The 19,305-nt window shown below is 49.7% G+C and overlaps 1 protein-coding gene across 1 annotated transcript; it reads right to left on the minus strand.

Moving 5' to 3' along the window:
* Nucleotides 1-2,537: 2,537 nt before the first annotated feature.
* On the minus strand, nt 2,538-19,103 carry LOC111539835 (aldo-keto reductase family 1 member B1). Its single transcript, XM_023207823.3, has 10 exons — nt 18,914-19,103; nt 11,429-11,596; nt 10,628-10,744; nt 9,555-9,632; nt 9,153-9,275; nt 8,535-8,641; nt 8,128-8,209; nt 7,446-7,529; nt 5,414-5,496; nt 2,538-2,953 (listed from the first exon to the last, which is right to left on the minus strand). Exons 1-10 carry the CDS (start codon nt 18,977-18,979, stop codon nt 2,911-2,913), a joined length of 951 nt encoding a protein of 316 aa, XP_023063591.1. The 5' UTR covers nt 18,980-19,103; the 3' UTR covers nt 2,538-2,910.
* Nucleotides 19,104-19,305: the final 202 nt, after the last annotated feature.

Below are 19,305 nucleotides of genomic sequence, written 5' to 3' on the forward strand. Positions count from 1 at the left end.
TCTTTGCCACCATTCGGTGAATTATGGGCCAGGATCAGAACTGAACAGCTAGCATTTGGGTATATATATACTGATTTCAAAACTTGGGGGTTCTAATAGGCATTATAAGAAAAACTCTTCGTTCACTCACTCATCCATCAACTGACATTACTGAGAGTTTACTCTCTGCCCAGGTGGAATTCTAGAAACTGGATAGAAGGGTGTGGAAAAGAGAAGCTGGCCCCTCAGGCTACACTGGGATTTGGGGCTGTAAGAGGACCTGAGGAGCCATCAGCTGCTTCCACTGCCTTCAAGGGACAGAAGGACTTGGTATAACCTAGGGGGCTGGATCCTAGAGAGCCGTGAATTCCCAGAACGCTCCTCCAGGGAAATCTTCCTGGGTTGAATCCAACACTGACTGTGCTCATCCCGGCTGGGCACCCTCCCAGGGTCCTGCCCATGAGCCCCGTGAGAAACCATGATAGACAGCAGCAAGGACATTGCACTATAGCAGTTTGTGCAATTTTATCAACATAAGGGACACAGTGTTGAGAAACCTCGTTCTTTGAAATCAGATCCTGAAAAATGATGCTGTTTGAAATCGTCTCTGGAGGCATTGTTCAGAGATTTTCCAGTGCAGACCTTACTTGCCCGTGTGATTTTAATATTTAGTTCCGTCTTTCCATTGGTCTCATTATCTTAACAATTCTGCTCTTTGGAACATTATTTTGGCAAAATCCCAGTTTCATGAATGTATGTTGTGCCCCCAACTTCACCAGAGGCAAAGGTCCCCAGAGATGAGGCCAGAACCATTGTTCTACAACTGCCACTGACTTTGCTCTCTGAAGGGTGACTTCATTCATCGTGATGAGTCCACCAGAGTCCTGAGGCTGGGCTGGAGTCTGCCCAGGAAGGTGGAGCGGTTTTGATTCCACAATGGGAAGGAAGAATGGAGCTCTCCACTGGTGAATGAAGCAGCACCTGTCTTGATCCACAGACCTTCTTGCATCCATCTGCTCCTTGGATGAATTGTTAGTGGAATGAAGCTGGTCCCACTGAACTCCACAGCCTCGCCTTCTGCTCCCTAAGCCACACTTTTCAGCATACAAGCAACAGGCCTGAGCCCGAGCCGCTGACTGCTGAAAATACGACTGGAGCTTCAAAATGCAGAACCAGCTGTTCTCCCTGTCATTTGTGGCATGACTTAATTCGCTTCCTCCTCCTCCACTGCAGGCAAGGCTCCTAAGGGGCAGTCCTTAGAAAAATTCTGAGGGTTCTGTTGGAAAGTAGGGAGGGGAGGCAGCTTGCCTTTTATCTTGCTTATGCTCCTGGGCTGAGTCTCAAATTGTCATGCTATAATGATCTATCCTAAGCGGAGATCTAGAAGGCAGGTAACCGATTTAAACACTTACCAGTGACTACCTTATTTTTCCAAAGAGTGTTGAAGCCAACTGGGGAAACAGTGGGGATCAGGTCAGATGATTTGATGTAACTGTTGTTAACAAAACTAAAATCTACTCATTATCATCAGAGGGTGACATAAGAGGCCTGCAGTTTAAGTCGGGATAAGGTGTGACCTGCCGACTCTGACAGGGGAACCTGGACCCCTGTAATCAGCAGATGCCATGAGGGTCCCAGGCCCGAGGCTGCCAGGCAGTGAGGGCAGCCTGTGCAGTGGGGCTCTGGGTTCCACACTGGGCTCAACCCCAGCTGCAGAGGGGCGAGGTGTGCCCTTCCATCCCTGGGTGAGGGCCAGGAACCACCACTGCCCAATTAACTATACCTTTAGAGGTACATCTTAAACACAGATCACCTGTAAAGCAGTTAATGTGACTTGATCATGGGGGTCCTAATTATCCAATGAACAAGGCCAGCCACAAAACAACCTAACTTGATGAACTTTCAAGTCAGCACTTGTCTATTCCATTCCTTTCTTGGCCTTAGTCAAACTTAACTCTGGATAAAGAAACAGTAACAAAAACAACAGCATTCTGCCGCAAAGCCTTTACTTTTGCAGCCCTATTTCATCCTCCAATTGGAAGCCATTTATTTATGCTTTTCTTTCCTCTCGTCTAGACAACAGGCTTCAGGAGAGCAGTTTCTCTCAGGTTGTGATGCTTAGTCAACACCGAATTCGGCCTTCACACATAGAAGGAGCAACCAAGGAATCTGGAATCGAACATGGGCTTACCCTAAAGCTGTGGCTCAGCCTTGGCTGCACACTGGAATCACCTGGACAGCCTGTATACGCCTGCTGTCCTGACCACAGCCCAGACAATCAGATCAGCCTCCAGGGCGAGGTCCAGACATCACCAGACTTAAACCCCCCAAAGGTGACCCGGTGTGCAGCCAGGATGAAACCCACGGCCCTAAAGCTAAATGGGTAAAGTACTGGGGTGGGGGGCCCCCAACTTGTAGATGAGGACTTGTAGAAAAGCCAAGTCCTCACTCCTTTTGCATCACTGACTGGCCTGCTTCACGGGTATCTGGAAAGTGATGGTTGAAAGTGAGACAGAAGGTTGCTATTGTTTTAAAAAACCAAAGCTCACAAAACCAAGCTCACAAAAGCACTTTTTATTTGAGGCAAAGAGAAGTCTTGCTGAAAGGATTACAGTTCCAAGCAGTCAAAACTCAACTGTTAGTGGCACTATTTTGACCTGGTAGATTTTGCTTCTCTTTGGTCAGAAAAGAGTATTCAGGTTGTACTGTCCCCAGTGGGGCAAAAAGAAGGGCAAAGCAAACTAGAAGAGACTTCTACTCTACTGACAGGGTTCTTCAGATCCAACATCAAGCTAGACATGCCCTCGCTGGCCACTCAACAGGTTGCTGTCCCGCTGCTGAGTGACACAGGCCATACTACATTTTCAAGAAAAAAAATGAGGCAAGAAACACAGGTATAGGTCACTTAGGGATGAGCAGGCATCCACAGCTTCAAAACTCCTCATGGAAGGGGTAATCCTTGTGGGAGGCACAGCTGTCAGGAGAAAGGAGAAAACAGTTGCTTTCTGAAGAGGTGATTTTGACTACACCCAACCCCCAACAGAGAAACGATGTGTCTCATTGAAGAAAGAAAACAGAACCTCAGAGGCAACAAGCCAGTTCTGCGTCTGCAGATCACGGTTCTGCAGCTGGGGGAAGCAACTCACCCTGCAGACCCCTCCACCACTACTGTCACCAAGTGGCACACGTGGGAGGGACACCCCCCTCCCCACGTGCCCAGCACTGTGCCTGGGCCATGCAGGATGGCAACACGATTTCTGCCTCCTAGTAACTCAGTCTAGTTGGCAGGACCAGACGGCATCTTGTGGTCTTAAACAATAAGAGGGTGTAATAATATGAGAAGGTAGGCCAGGCACAGTGGCTCACGCCTCTAATTCCAGGCTGAAGCGCGAGGATCACTTGAGGCTAGGGGTTTAGGACTAGGCCTGGGCAACATAGCAAGATTTCCATCTTAATAAAAAAATTTTAAAAATTAACCAGGCATGGTGGTGCATGCCTACAGCCCCAGCTACTTGGGAGGCTAAGGTGGGAGGATCGCTTGAGTCCAAGAGGTCAAGGCTGCAGTGAGCTATGATCATGCCATTACATTCCAGCCTGCGTGACAGAGTAAGAGCTCATCTCAAAAAAAAAAAAAAAAAAGGGATGTTGAAACTCTGTATGTGACTGAATCTCTAAGGATAAGAGAAGCAACGGCAAGTGCTCTGAGGACAAGTGCTCTGAGGACGGAGGGAGCGTCCTTGTATCGGTGGGGGCTGAAGTGAGCACAATCAACGGTTAGAGATTTTATACTGGAAACAGGGCAGGGAGCACAGGTGCAGAGGTCTGTGCCAAAGCTCACTCACTGTCCTCTAGTAGGGAAAATGGCTGTGCTGGGAACATAAAGGCAGGAGCGCTGGACAGATGGTTGAGCAAGGCATGCAAGGCCAGAGTTATGTAATCTGAGCTGGGTGCTTAGAGTCTGTAACTCTTATTCAAAGCCATTCAAAAGTTCTCCATGGCCTGCCTTTTTTGTGTACCCAAAGAGTGTGACACTGACATCAGCAGGTCAGGCTCAGTAAAGCAGTATCTGCCAGAGGGGTGGAACGTGCGTAGAGGAAACTCCCTGGGTGACCTGGGCATGTCAGGGCTAGTCTCTTCCTCCCACTCATCACCACACAACAGGATAATCGAACAGAGGTTTCTAGAATACTGGAGGGCAGAGGAGTCTAACTGTAAAGGGAGCAATGAGAAAACCACTGTGGTTCCTCAGCCCTAAGAGCTTCAATCCACTGTCTCAAGTGGGAGAGGAAAAGGAAGACGGATGAATGGGAGATTCTGAAAGGAGAACGAAAGTAGCATGGTGACTGATTTACTCCTCTCCTCCTTGTCCACTGGATCCAAAAATGATTTTAATGTCTAAGGCTAAGTAGCAGTAACAAAGATGTCTGAAAAGGTGCTGGCCCGGGGCTGCCTGTGACATGCTGTTTGCGGCCTGTTTTGAGTGTGAGGCCACAGTGTGGCAGCGGCAGGCCCTCCAGACATGCACATGCCTGAAGCAGGGCAAAGTTACCGTCCACGACGCACACTGGGCAAACATCTGCCTGGGGCAGTGGCTGAAGCCACCAGCAGTGCAGACTCCGGGGAGGGAGAGGGGACAGACTCTGGAAAGGGAAAGCTGGTGGCCCACCCCATCTTAGGGAATGTTCAAATTTTGCTTAGAAGAGGAAGTACTGAAGGAGAGTGTGTGGAAACAGAGCTCAGACGAGAATAAGGGCAGTGAAAGAGAAACAGGGTCTTAGTCTCCGCTGCAAAATGAGCAGTTCCTTCTTGAAAGCAGAAAGTGACTTACACGCGTCACCTAGTTATTGTAATGGTAGGAAAAGAGAAAATCCCACAGAAACCCTTCTGAGGCCGCTCCTTCCAAACTACCATGCAGAGGAAACAGAAGCAGAGGATGTATGGCTGGAGGGACTGAGGTGCCTGCTGCTCAGAGGGAGGGCCTGTTTTGGAGCCACGTGGCTTACCAGGGTCAGAGCTGGGACTGTCTCAAACCCCAGCCCCAGGGGTTTCCGACCAAACCCCTTTCATTAGGGTCATTAAGACAAAAAGTCACAGGCAAATTCTTCCAGAGTTTGATCCAGGGTCACCCGGGATCACCTGGTTTCAGATGAACCACTAGGATTTAAAAATTAAATGCCAAAATATGTAGTTACTTCAGGCCAGGCCAACAATGCCCCAGGGTTAGAAGAAGATATCAGGAGCGGATCTCTTGGCATCTTGGTTTCATGCAGTTCAGCTAATGCAAGGTCATGTGGCTGAGAAAGCAAGGTAATGTGCAAAGCAAGAACAGCTGTGACAGGAGCGCATGGGTGCTGAGGCCTGCAGGGATCACTCTTTTGCTCTGCAGTGTCTGAGGATCTCCGGGGAACTGCTCCTCACGCTGGGGCTCACTCACCTCAACAAGGCACAGACCCTCCAGTTCCTGTTGTAGCTGAGTAAGGTGGTCATATCCTGGCTGCTCAGTTCAAAGTCAAAGACCTAAAAAACAAGCAAAAAAAATCCAGTAAGCTCTGCAAATAAAAACAAAAGACAAAATACTGTGCAGGACCCAGGAGATGACTTCCATGGCTTTGAGCAGAGATGATAAACTGAACTTAGAAAAAGCTGATGATATTACCATTCAGGAAATGTGCATGTTGGGCTAGATAATATATGGAACGATGAAAACAGTCCTTCCTTTCCAGAACCTCCCAGGGAAATGATACACTCTATTTCATTTCAAAAAACACTACTGAGCACTTCTCTTGCGATAAGCTGCAGTGAGGAATAGAATCATGGGTAAGATGTGTCTTTGCCTCTACTGATGAAGCAAACAAAGGGCAGAGGTATTTCTACCGCTGTGACACAAATAACTAATCACACACTGTATAAGACACTCAACAGAGCACAGGAAGGGCAGAGGTATTCCAAATGGATTCCAGCTGGGGAACTGAACCACCACAGCCGAAGAGGAGATGGTTTTTGACATGGCCTAAGAAGTATAAGGTTCTGACAGAAAGGGCAAGAAAGGTATATTGGGAGAAGAGAACCACCTGCATGAAGGCAGCAGACGGTACAGAACTCAGCTGGCATGGATGCTGGGAGGGAGGCAGGCAGGCAGCACTGGGTGAGACCCACAAGAGACCAACACACACTCCCAGAGCCGAAGGGCTCTTAGCTTCAGACAATCACAGAATGTGCAGAGAGTCTGCTACAGGCTCCGTGATTACGATCACAGAAAAATGTGCAGAAGCTACACAGTAAGATGCAAAAATAAAATTATTAGGTTAGCATTTTGACATTATTTATTTTTTCTTTCCTAATTCCTTAAAAAATGAAATATGAAACAAAGGATGCATCTCTGGTGGGCTATGCCTTTCCCTCAGTGGCCACGGTTTTGCCGCTTTATCTTGTGTACTCAGAACATCTACCTGCATGCAAGAAGAAAAACCGTCTCCTCTACTAACAATGAGCTCCACTTCCCTCTTCAGGGAGCACTCTCATCCCTGTCTCATACATGACAGGTGGCGGGCATTACGGCCACAGCCTCTGGGCAGTGGAATTGGGCAAAACCAGCTGCTCACCTGAGCCGGGGCCTGCCCAAGAGCCCCATGCCCATGGTTGTGCTGCGTGCGGCACAGATCATGGATAAAGACAGAGCATCCCTGGCAGAGCCACTTTGCTCAGTGAGAACAGAGGTTCTTGGGCCATCAGGACTCCTCTGAGTTGCTCTCCTTTGGGCGTGCCCCCACCCCGACTCACCAAAGCCGCAAGGACGGGCGGGGAGGGAGGTGGCGCCCGGAAGCCTGAGCTGATCCAGCTGCCACACTGAGCACTTTGCCAGTGCCCTGACACACGTCTAGGCTCTGTCCATCATCACATGAACTCCTTGCAGAGCTGGTGAGTGGGCTAAATGGCCCAGAGTGTCCTTTGCGGTCCCTGGACTTACCAGCACAGCAACATTTCTCGATCACTTACTAAGGTATTAAGCACCATGTGAAGTGCTTTGATGCAACACTTAATCTTCGTAACAACCCTCAAAATGGATATTATTTCATAGATAGGGAAGCTGAGGCACTGAGGAGTTAAGTGACTTGCCCAAGGTTATGCAGCTGCTAACTAACAGTTCCAGCACAGGGCAGGTCCAGGCAGTGAAGCTCAAGAGCGAGATTTTCTGTGGGTAACCTCTCAGTGTGGTTGAAGGGCCTGAGCAAAGGTGTAGGTGTGTGTGTGCATAGTATGGGGCCCTGGAGGCACAAGGCCTGCCCTGCACATGGCTCCACCGGGGAGGTGTCCGTCTCAGTCTATGATTTGCTCGCCACAGCTCCCTGGCCTCAGAGAAGAGGATGGTGGGGATCCCACAGATGACACTCCAGGGACAGGATGAGCGGCTTCCCCCACCGCCCACTCTACGGAGGAGGGCCAGGCCTGACCAGCCAAGATCTTACCTTAAAGTTCTCAGCAATGCGTTCTGGTGTCACAGACTTGGGGATCACCACCAAGTTCCTCTGCATGGGAAACCGGATCAGGACCTGTGAGCCCAGGGAGACAATGAGTGTGTACACATGCCGGGCACTCACACCATCACCACAGTGTCACACACACAACCCACAGAAGGACATGCGAGAACTCCGCAGGTGATCAGAGAGGGCCTCCAAGATGGCATGTCACAGCTAGCAACAGGTAGGCGACGCATTCAGGTCCAGATCTGACTCCAGAGTCCTGCGCTAGCCACCGTGCCACACGCTTCAGTATCTCAGGCATATCACGAGACCACGTGAGGCCCTCCACTGGCTAGGAACGCACACTACCACTCAGGAGAAAGAACATTCCCTGCACAGCTGGTAAGAGCTCTTACATTTGTACAGAGATGAGCTTCCACATCAACGAACAAGTGCTGGCCCTCGTGGCAGTCACCCTTGGTATAGTGGGGGCAGGCACTATTACTCTAAGAGCCCATGCCAGTCTTCTAAAGCCCCCACCTGTGCCCCTTCCACTCTGCACTTGAGGACCCTGAACCACACTTCCTGTGAGGGTGTAATAGGCTCAGTCACTTCCTCCTCTCAGCTAACAGGACCATCAGGAATGCAGGGAGTTCTGGACAGTCAGGAACACCTGAAGTGGCTGTACCTGGGCTGTAGTTTTATTGTGCTTGGCTGCGATTGCCTTGATCCTGGGATCCTCCAGGAGGGAAGGGTCCTCGGGCTTGGCCCTGAGGATAGAAAGACAGTCCAGGTCACACCATCATGGCCGCCACTCATGGCAGCCAGAAACCTTAACCCTAATCCTCCCATCGACCTCAGAGGGCAGCCACCAGTCTCTTCCTCAGAGCTGGGTTAGGAACCCCCAATCCTTTGGAAAAAGAGTAGGTGTCTTGTTACTAGAAACTCCAAACCTTCCAGGAAAACCAGCAAGAGACTCAGGGGAAATTTTGCAGATCAGCACCAGAAACATCTTCCTTGAGGCTAAATTGTTCTTTTTAGTCATTTCTAATCTTCACCAAGTGACATGGGAGCATGAGCCTCTGGGAAGCTCACCAGGGCCTGTCAGGAGAGCCGAGGGGGCTGTAGGCGGTCACCACGATGCCTTTGGAGTGGCAGTACTGGATTAACTTCTCCTGAGTGAGGTACGGGTGGCACTCAATCTGCAAATGCAAACACAAGAGCTGATAGGAGCACTGTGGCTACATGCTGATATGACACAGATGAAGCTTCCTATGCTAAAGTCCCTCCCCACCCCATAGAGAAAACTATGTATAACAAACACTCTATTTCCCAGATAAGCTGTACCTTCCTACAATACCCAGGTAGTATTCTTGATGTTATTATATTATTACTATCATCTTATTATAGATGTTCTCATGGGCCCTAGAGGCTTTTCCTGGCTTTAGCTACTTATCAGTTATCACAGGTCTGATCTCATGGTTGCCTCTTTGTCAGAACCCAAATTGTCACAAGCCAGGCTCAAACCCTTTCTTTCCTGTTAATTTCCTCTCCCAGATGTGCTGTGTCATGCTGAATCATAACTCAGGACTCTGCCAACGCCCAGGAGCTGCCTCCTGGCCACTCGCTGGGTGAGGTGGACGAGAAATCCCTACCAGCATCAGATAGTAAAACAGCATCGTTGCACTGCCAGTGACCCTGGGGGATGTTTACCTGGTTAACTGCAGGCTTATATTTTAAGCCAGGTTTGTTTAAGATCGCCTCCACCTGGAGATGGTTGAAGTTGGAGATGCCAATAGCTTTCACCAGCCCTTCATCCACCAGCTCTTCCATGGCCTATAGAGAGAAGAGTGTCTGTGTGGTGCAGAAACGAGCCCAGAAAGGACAGGATCAGAAGTGTCTTTTGCACCAGTTTAACGGGTCCTGCCCTCACTCTTCAGTGCCAGCGAATTAGACCTTTCAGAAGCCAAGAGACAGTGAGACGAAAGCCAGGCTGGCTTTAATGAGATAAGAAGAGCAAACAACAGTGACAGAATAACAAAATACAATGTGAGAAATGGCAGGCAGAAGAGGGAACCAGTCATGAACACAAGGTCCAACCAGGGGCTGTCTTACCGCCCATGTGTCCAGAATGTTGGTGTCACTGGGAACCACATTGCCCGACTCATCCAATGGGAAAAATTCCTTCCCAGGCTGTCATTACAATAAAAAACAAACAAACAAAACAATCAGTAATAGTCCTTCACAGACCTGCTGAGGGAAGCTGGCATCTAAAACAATTCTAAACCACCACAGCTGGCTAGGGACAATCTGTGTGCCAGTATGAAAAGGAAATAGGTGGACAGCCAACACTTCTCTGTCAAACAGGCTGGAGCTGAGACTGTCAGATGGAGACATGGACACTACTTTGCCACAGAGATGAGCCCCGCCACTGACTGTAATGTATGGATACAGGAAGGACTCAAGACCAGGACTCACGGGGCCCGAGGCCCGGCTGGTCACTGGCCTATAAAACTACCACCTGGCCCAGTCTCCCCGGCTTATCCCTAAAATCCAAAGATAAAAGTCAAGTCCCTTCAGCCCTGACATGCTGTGGTGCAATAAAACAGGGCTACAGGATAAAGCTAAATGCACACTTTGAACCTGGCTGACAGCAGAAAACTGAGGCAGCAGCTAGAAAAAAGGCAAACGACGTAACAACTCTCAAGTTCTTCTTGTGCAAAGAACCAGACAGCCTACAAATATTTACCAGGCCTCCACAGGATACGGTATATGTGTAGAATGTGGGTAGGGACTCATATATGCGTGGAATGTATGTGTGCATGTGCTTGGAGAGGAGGGCCAGGGTACTGACCGTGCCTCATGGCCATGTGCATTACAGACAACAGCCGTGTTCGCTGACAGTTTTAAATTGCACAACTAAAAACTGACAAAGAGCAGTGCTCCTCAAACTTGGAAGAAGTGTGCATATAAGTCACTGCTGGTGCAGATTCAAACAGCCTGGGTGGGGCCCGAGACTGTGATTTCTAAGATGCTTCCAGGTGATGCCAGTGCTGATGATCCACTGGCTATACCTTGAGCAGCAAGAACAGAAAGTCACCCACACATAACCTGCTAAGGGAGCTCAAAACACACCACAGGTTGCACCTGAGCCCCAGGGGATCTGGTTTGCACCAGGCATCCCATACCTTAAAGCCAGTTGGCCAGTGAATAAGGTAGAGGTCCAGGTAGTCCAGCTTCAGGTCGCTGAGTGTCTTCTGGCAGGCTCCTTTCACCAGGCCCTTCTCATGGTACGTGCACCACAGCTAAGCCAGCGAGAGGGCACATGTCATCATTGCCAGCCACAGGCAGCTTCCTGGCTGGAAAACGGAGCAGTCTCCTCTCCCCAAAACCCATTTGTTTCACCATAATGCTCTGAATGGTTGTGAGGGCATTTCCACTGTGTACTAGATCCTAACTTTCCAAAGGCAGCCAGGATGACCAGGTCACAGAGACCTCTTACAAGGACCAAACAGAGGACACAAAATGGAATGGACAGATTGGTCAGCCTGCTCTAGGCCTAAGCATGAACTCTCAGGGAAACTTCCCCCCCCCGGGCTGGTGTTTGTGGAGCCAGCCCCATCCTCCTGCCTCATATCCTTTGTGCATCGATATCTCAGGTCAAAGACAGTGGCCAGCAGTAGAGATTCAGTTTACAGATGGGAACCAAGTTCCATCCTTGAAAGCGACTCCCTGGAGAGGGAGGGCCAATCCACAACCTTAGCCTCATCAGCATGGGGCTCTAAGCAATGGGCCCAGATGGAATGAACGTTCAACAGAGAGCCGAGGATGGGCAAGCTCTGGAGCCCTGTATGGCCCTGAGTGACACGTTTCCCCTGGAAGAATTGCCCGTCAGTGAAACGTGTAGCTGTATTGAGTGTGGACTTGGCTTTGGGCTGATGCCCCAACAGACAATGGGAGTCCCTTCCAGCCCTACCGTGGAACAATACCTTGCTGACGATGAAGAGCTCCTCACGCTTCACCACCTGCTCCCTGAGCTTCTCCTGAATGGCCACCCCCACCTCATTCTCATTCTGGTACACATGGGCACAGTCGATGTGGCGGTACCCGACGTCAATGGCCACCTTCACGGCCTCAGTCACCTGCCCTGGAGGGGACTGAAAGGAGAAAATACATGAGCCCTGCAGAATGCAGAGTTTGCCCAGCAAGGAGGAGGGGCAGTGGCAGCCGCCGATCCCTGCTGACCAGCCTGCTGCTTTGTTCAGTGAAGACAGACCAGGTGCACCTCCGCAGCACTCTGGACTACCAGCCTCAGACGTGGGGGACGGAGGTGAAAGGCCACACAGGATTGCCCTGTAGGAGAATCTGACAGCCACTGAAGCGCAGGTCAGATCACTTTTAAAAAATATGCTGAAGTCATCTCATTCTCTTGCTTCTTCACATCCACTGATTTGCAAACCACTGTATTAAAAACATTTCCCCACACTGTGAACGCTGAGATAGTAAGGGAAACCATTTCCTCCAAATATCTGAAAATATTTCAAAAATAGCTGTCCTACGGACCCCAATTCCCACTTGGCCCCCCAGTTCAGCCAGCAAATGCCTGCCCCTTATGCTCTCTTTTCATGCATGGCTTCTGATACCGGCAATTGATTGTTTTCAAGCACTTCTGGGAGATTATCATGAGGTCAAGAACATCACTGATGTTGATTCAAAGGCCCATGTGTCAATTCTCACTGTATGAGGATCTGCTTCAAGAGGTATAGAGACAGGGGAGAGGGCCCCTCAGAGATATGAGCAGACAGAAATGAGTTAAAGGGAAACCGGGGGAATGTGGATCATGGAAGATCACCAAATGGTTAGTGGTAGACCTGGCAAAATGACTGAATGGGTGTCCATGGCCAAGCCACCTGACCATCTGAGTGACCAGAACAGCTGTGGGGAGCCTGGCTACTGAGGAAGAGAAGGAAAAGCCTACATGGCATCGTGCTTCACTGGCAGCCAGACAGACTGCATGGACAAGTACCCCCAACTGTCACTATCCTGCTATGATTACAGAGCTGAGCAATGAATGTGTGCAGTGGGCTGTTGAATGAACAGAGTGCATTCCTTTGAAGAGCTGGGGTAGAAACAAATGAAAAGAGAACCCCCCCAGGGCCATAGCAGCTGCAGACATCTGTGTTTTGACATCAGCTATTTTCAACAGGCCTTGGGGAAGGAAGGCACCCAAGTGAACAAGCCCATTACCAGAGCCTGTTAGCAAGGAGCTCACTCTCCACCTCAGAGGGACCAGCGAGGCAGGGTAGGGTTGCTCATCGAAGGTATGGGTTAAGAGGAGACCTTTAGAGGACCTGGCGACCTCCTATTTGACTGGAGGACCTCAGAAGCTGCTCTTACAGCCTTCCCCACCCTGCACAGTTGAAGGAACAGAGAATCTCCATTTCCGGAAAGAATGCCTCACCGCAGGCTCTGGGTGGTGTCCGGGCACAGTCACCGCTGATGAGAGCAGGGACAGCAGAGGACATCCCTACCCCAGAGAGAACAACTGGGGCCCCGGCAGGAAACTGCCCAGGACGCACTGAACTTTCTCCAGGCTTGATGGTGCCTTGATTGATTTTTCTCTGAGGAGCTGCTGCAGCATGTACTATATATACCGTGCCTGCCCGATCCCTCGAAGCCTGGGACAGAGGGGAGGACACACTCCGCAGGCTCGGCCCAGCCACGCACCGCCTGCCACACAACTGGTGCGGGGGCACGAACACGACTCAACCCAGGCCATGAGACTCAATCTTTGCACTTGAATTGGAACCACTAAGACCAGCCCTGGTTCTGCTGGGGTCACCGAGCTGGGAGAATGTCAGCCTGGAGCTGACGGAGGGAAGAAGACGGAGGCTGAATCCTGGTGACAACATTTAGAACCCTAAATCTCAGACACCTAACGTCAGCAGCTGTCATTTGGGAAGTCAATCAATCCCCACCCCAAACACACATTTTTTTTTTCCTGCTTAAGATTAAAGTGGTTTTTCAGTTCTTTGGAATCCATAGAGCACAGACTAGGATAATCAAGGTTGTCAAACAGTTGGCATGAAATGAGAAAGAAAGTTGTGAGATGTTTTTCAAGAAAGTAAAGGACACAATGACTGCAAGAGGTCACGAGGCAGCTGCTGATCGCTCCTTGGATATGTGCCATTCGCTGAGAGACGTATGCTGCGAGGCTGACCAAAGTGCTCAGGGAAAAAGTCACCTCTGCAATGAAAATGTAGGAGGATCCACAACCACATTCAATGTTAACGATCTCAATATAGAGCCCTTCCCCGAGAGAAACTAATTTGCCTTAGGATAAATGAAGCAGCCAACTTAAGCTATGGTGAGAAACCGTTCACTAAACTTGGGAATGCCAACACAGGATGACAACATCTCCCCATTCCATGTCAAAGAAGAGAAAATGCAAATAGAGGGAAGGGTCCAGATTGACTTCTAAAAAGAAGGTAAACTGAAAACATGCTGGGTGGCATCCAGGCACAGCCATCACTGATGAAGAGCTGTAGAAATGCAGCATATGCAACACTCCAATTACAACTCAATCATACAAATCCTACATGTTTCTAACCCGATCCTGCCACTAATCTGTGTGCCCTTCATGGGCAAAGCCATGCATGCCCATTCCTCCTGGAACTTCTGGCTCTGCAAAGCACTACGTTGGGCAGTGACTTTGCAATGCTCTGGGCTGATGGCACCAAGTGATGGCAGTAAGAAGCCTCTGCCCTTGAATCCTCCACCACCTCTTCAAGACAGGGGTCCTACTTCCTCCTTTGATAACACCAGTCGGCTAATACCAACTCTGAGACACTGATAACTAAAATCAGTGTCTCCCTCCTACACAGATACACACAACACTCCTTTTAAAACCTAGTCCTCTTCCCTTTTGCTTACAGGTCTTTGATAGTTACTTCAAGATACCCCTCCCTCTCTTCCCTCTGCAAGTCAAAAAGCAAGCCACAGTGCCAAACAGGAAGACGGTCACAGGACAGTGTTTATGGTAAAACCAAAGTGTCTCAGAGATTGGATATTTTGCAATATTAACCACGGGATCTCTGGGAAGAGGGAACTCTTCTTTGTTGTACGTTTTTGAAATGTTCTTTAGTTAGCAGGTGTTACTACTGAAATGAAAGGGTAGGGGGAGGGGGCAAAGGAAAGTTCACTTTGGGTAAAGAAACCGTCCTGAGGAGGAAGCATAATGGTGTGCTGATAATCCTGGAGCAAGGAGCAGGAAACCATCACTCAGAATCAGGTTTAGCAACAGAGATTAACTTCCTCCTGTTCTATTTTCATCAATTTGTCCCAAATTCTAAGACACTGCTATTTCTAACTAGTTGAGATGTGGATGGACCAGCACTGACCCTGTAGGGGCAGGGCTTATTTAAATATCTTTGGTCTTGAAGAGGAGGAGATGGGGGCTTTAGAGACACCAGGGAAGTGAACAGTAAATCTGACTCCTGTGTTACTTCTTCCATGCCCACAGCGCCTCAACCCTCACCCCATCCAAGCATCTTGGGCCATCACGAGCTTACCCCACTTGGGGAAGGTGGAGCAAGTCCTTCTTGGCACATTTTCTTTTACCTCATGCATTCTCAAAGTGGTTGCTATTGCCCCAAAGAGACAAAAATTAGTTCTTTGGGGCAAAAAAACCCCTCAGCTTGCAGAATGGCTTGTGACCCTCTAGAAGGCTACTGGCCATAAGCAGAAGTACAATATTATCTGTGATATTACAATTTTATTTTGGGGCAAAATGGGGGGGGGGGGGAAAGAGTCTCACACGGCTCATAGGTGGGAGGGAGGTAGAGAAACATACTTGTACCTTCGGCCCTAGGAGTACTCTGCGAGCATACATAAGAGACTTACAATGACTATTTACCTCCAACAGTTTTTCAACTAGACTAAAAACACTGTCAGTAACGAGAGACTGGCTGGCACCAGACATCATCTCTGTTTTAAAAGCTTCCTGGCTTTACAATGCTATGATGGTTTTTTGTTGTTGTTGTTATTTGTTTCTGAGACGGAGTTTTTTTTTTTTTGCTCGTCGCCTAGACTGGAGTGCAGTGGTGCCATCTCAGATCATTGCAACCTCTGCCTTCTGGATTCAAGTGATTCTCCTGCCTCAGCCTCCTGGGTAGCTGGGATTACAGGCACCCGCCATCATGCCACACTAATTTTTGTATTTTTAGTAGAGATGGGGTTTCACCATGTTGGTCAGCTGGTCTCAAACTCCTGACCTCAGGTGATCCACCCACCCTGGCCTTCCAAAGTGCTGGGATTACAGGTGTGAGCCACCGTGCCTGGCCAGTGGCCTTGTTTACTATCCATTGTAGAAGTCAAGCCTGCCAGAAAGAAACCCTGTCCAAGCCATATGGGTCTGGGGCAGAGATGGTCTCCTCATTTGCCTGAAACCTCCACCTGAGGCGAGAATGGAATTTGAGGACCTTCAAGAGTAGAGACTACCAGAATCCTGCTGAGGGTCTGAAAGGTACAACACAGTCGCTATGGCATGGAAAGACCCAGGAAAATAAGGAATGGCACCTGCCTGCAGGGCCTTCTCCAGCTGTCACAAAGACAGGCAAAAGATCACATCTTTCGTCGAGCATCTGTGAAAGAATACATACACACATACAACGGAAAGGTTTTTTTGGTTTTGTTTTGTTTTTTTAGACGGAGTCTTGCTCCATCGCCCAGGCTGGAGTACAGTGGCGGGATCTCAGCTCACTGCAACCTCCACCTCTGCGGTTCAAGCAATTCTCCTCCCTCAGCCCCTAGAGTAGCTGGGACTACACGTGCGTGCCACCATGCCGGGCTAATTTTTTGTATTTTTAGTAGAGACAGGGTTTCACTGTGTTAGCCAGGATGGTCTTGATCTCCTGACCTCATGATCTGCCCGCCTCTGCCTTCCAAAGTGCTGGGGTTACAGGCATGAGCCACCGTGCCCGGCCCAAGGGAAAGGTTTTAAGTCATTAAAAAAGAAAAAAAGGAAGTTGACTCCAAGTCCATCCTTATACCATTAATTTGACCCACGATTCCCCGCTGCCCCCACCATACAATTCTACACCAACCTGACGATCTCATCCACAGAAATACAAGTGGGCGCTTTCACCATACAGCTATCTCTAAAGTCGTTTTACTTCTTCACATGAATTCAACACATAACTTTTGGATACCTACTACTATATTTGCCAGGCACTGTGAGAAGTGCTAGAAATAATAATGAATGAAGCAGACATCATCCAAGTTCTCAATGAACTGTCTACTGGAATGCATAACCTAAATGTACAGATGTTAACGATGTGATGTTATCTTAAACAAATACACAGCTTTTTGGGGCATTGAGTGCTCAAGTGAATGATCTGAAACCCTTTTCCATAAACTTTTACTCCTCAGCCTGGACAACATAGGGAGACCTGTCTCTATAAAAAATTAAAAACAAACTACCCGAGTGTGGTGGCGCACGCCTGTGGTCCCAGCTACTTGGGAGGCTGAGGTATGAAGACCGCTTGAGCCCAAGAGGTTAAGGCTACAGTGAACCATGATCATGCCACTGCACTCCAGCCTGGATGACAGTGAGCCCCTGTCTCAAAAAAAATAAACTTTTTCTCCTTATTTACCCTAGAGTAGTGATTTTCAAATGATGGGTCACAAAACTAGCTTCTAGAGTTACAACAATAATTTTTGGAAAAACGGAATAGAATACAAATATTGAAATGCTGCCCACATAGGTTAAGTACTGTCAAGTAATTTTTATTCCAGATACATGTATATATATGTGTGCTGCATCATGCTTAGAAAGTATTAGCAATTGCCAAGAAAGCATCCTTCTGCACCCATTCCAAGAGCTTAACCTGCAACAGACGGAAATTAGCTTGGTGTCATGTTTGTAATTCAATTACACCCTCAGAGACACCACTGGACTTTTTGGAGGAAACAAATTATGTACCCTGATCATTCTGGCCAAGAAACACTCTCCCTGATGCAAATGACCCTTTTCTTACTCACCTTATATTTACTAATTTTCAACAGCAGGTTTTAGGGTACATGTAAACTCCTCTGTCCTATTTCAAACATCTCTCAGTTCACTCAATCCTTTCTGTTGTTTTCTTCCCTTGGCTGTAAATATCCACCGCCCAGGCCCATATCAAATTTTAAGAGAAAAACCTGGGACGTGGGCGTGCCAGATGGTTTACACCTGTATTTGGGAGGGGAGGTGGGAGGAGTGCTTTGAGCCCAGGAATTGGAGATCACCCTAAGCAACAAGGGGAGACTGTCTCTGGGGGGGAGGGGAGAAAAAAGATTAGCCAGGTGTAGAGGTGAGCACCTGTAGTCCCAGCTACCCGCAGGGCTGAGGCAGGAGGATCACTTGAGCCCAGGAGTTCCAGGCTGCAATGAACCATGACTGTGCCACTGCACCCCAGCTCGGGCAACGAGACCCTGTCACAAACAAACAACGAAAACAGAAACAGAGAGAGAAACCCAGGTTATGGCTGTGGAATATAATATACGATACTTAGTACTTAAAAATACTGGCTTTTGCCTCAGCTCCCATACCACCACATTTGTTGCTCAACTTTCAGATAATCAGGCTATTACTTTTAGTTTTTCATATCATATTATCATCTTTTTCATATCCTACGGTGTTTCATGTCCTATTGTCATTTTCATCCGGCCAGGCACTTCTCCGGGACGCTGTGTGGTGTTGAGGTTTTCCAGGCAAAATGCTAACCTTGGCGCTTGCTGAATTATCAATTGGCTATGGGGTGCCCAGATTTTGTCCCGAGCTCCAGGCCCAGGGCATCCCGAGGCGGCGCCTGGCCGAGGAGCTCCGCACTGAGCCTTGTTAGCAGCTGGGTCCGGGCAAACTCGCGCCACCTAATTTAATTATCTGCCCTCTACGGGCTTGAATTGCTTATTCCTGAGGGAGGGCAAGAACGGCAACGACTGAGACAAACTATCTGCAAGGAAGGCAACGGGGCCACAGGTGCCTCGAGGGGAAGGAGGCTGGGGTGTGCTCCCACACCTCGCCGACGGCTCCAAGTCCCAGTTCTGCGCCGGAGGCCCACGGATCTGCTAAGCCCACGTTCCCCGCCTCCCTTTCGCGTTGTGACGCTTGGGGCGCCCGCTCGGACACCAAATGCGGACGCGGGGGCCGCCCATCAAGGGTTGCCCGCGGTGGAGCGAGGGCTCCCGTGAGCTGCTCCCAAACCCCACTCGCAGGATGTCTCCCCTGACGCCCAGGGCCAGCCCCGGGAGCCAAGGCCCGGATCTCCGCAGGGCCGACCCCAGCCCATTGGGGACTCTGCAAGCCGGCGCGAGGCACCCAGCAACCCGGGCGTCCGCGGGGCAGGTTTCTCAGGGTCACTACTGGTCCCTCCCCGACACAGGCCGCGCGGAGTGTGAGGCGAGCCCGGGGCCCGCGCTCCCCAACCACCTACCTTCCAGGTGCCCAGCCCCAGGATAGGCATCTTGGCGCCGTTGTTGAGCACGAGGTGGCCAGCCATGGCTGCTGCGCTCCCCAGACCCCCGCCCAGAACGGTGCGGTAGTTGCCGCGGCCCGTACCTTTAAATAGCCCGTGAGGCCGGCAGAAAGGGCGCCTGCGGTTGGCGCGCCGCTGCTCGAAGGAGCCTTCTGATTGGTTGTGTCGGAGGTTCCGCGGCCGCCTTCCCCAGGGGTCGGCGGGGATGCTTCTTCCGCCAGGGATGCTTCTTCCCCCAGGTCCTAGTGGCACCGAATTCCTTCCGCCCCCATCGCTAGCCCCCGTCCCGCGTAGCAGAAAAGAGTTCCTCAGCTCCTGTATTTCGTGGGAAAGCGAATGCTTTAGCGAAA

The sequence above is a fragment of the Piliocolobus tephrosceles genome, chromosome 8 (genome assembly GCF_002776525.5).
Source record: "Piliocolobus tephrosceles isolate RC106 chromosome 8, ASM277652v3, whole genome shotgun sequence".
Classification (NCBI taxonomy): Eukaryota; Metazoa; Chordata; class Mammalia; order Primates; family Cercopithecidae; genus Piliocolobus; species Piliocolobus tephrosceles.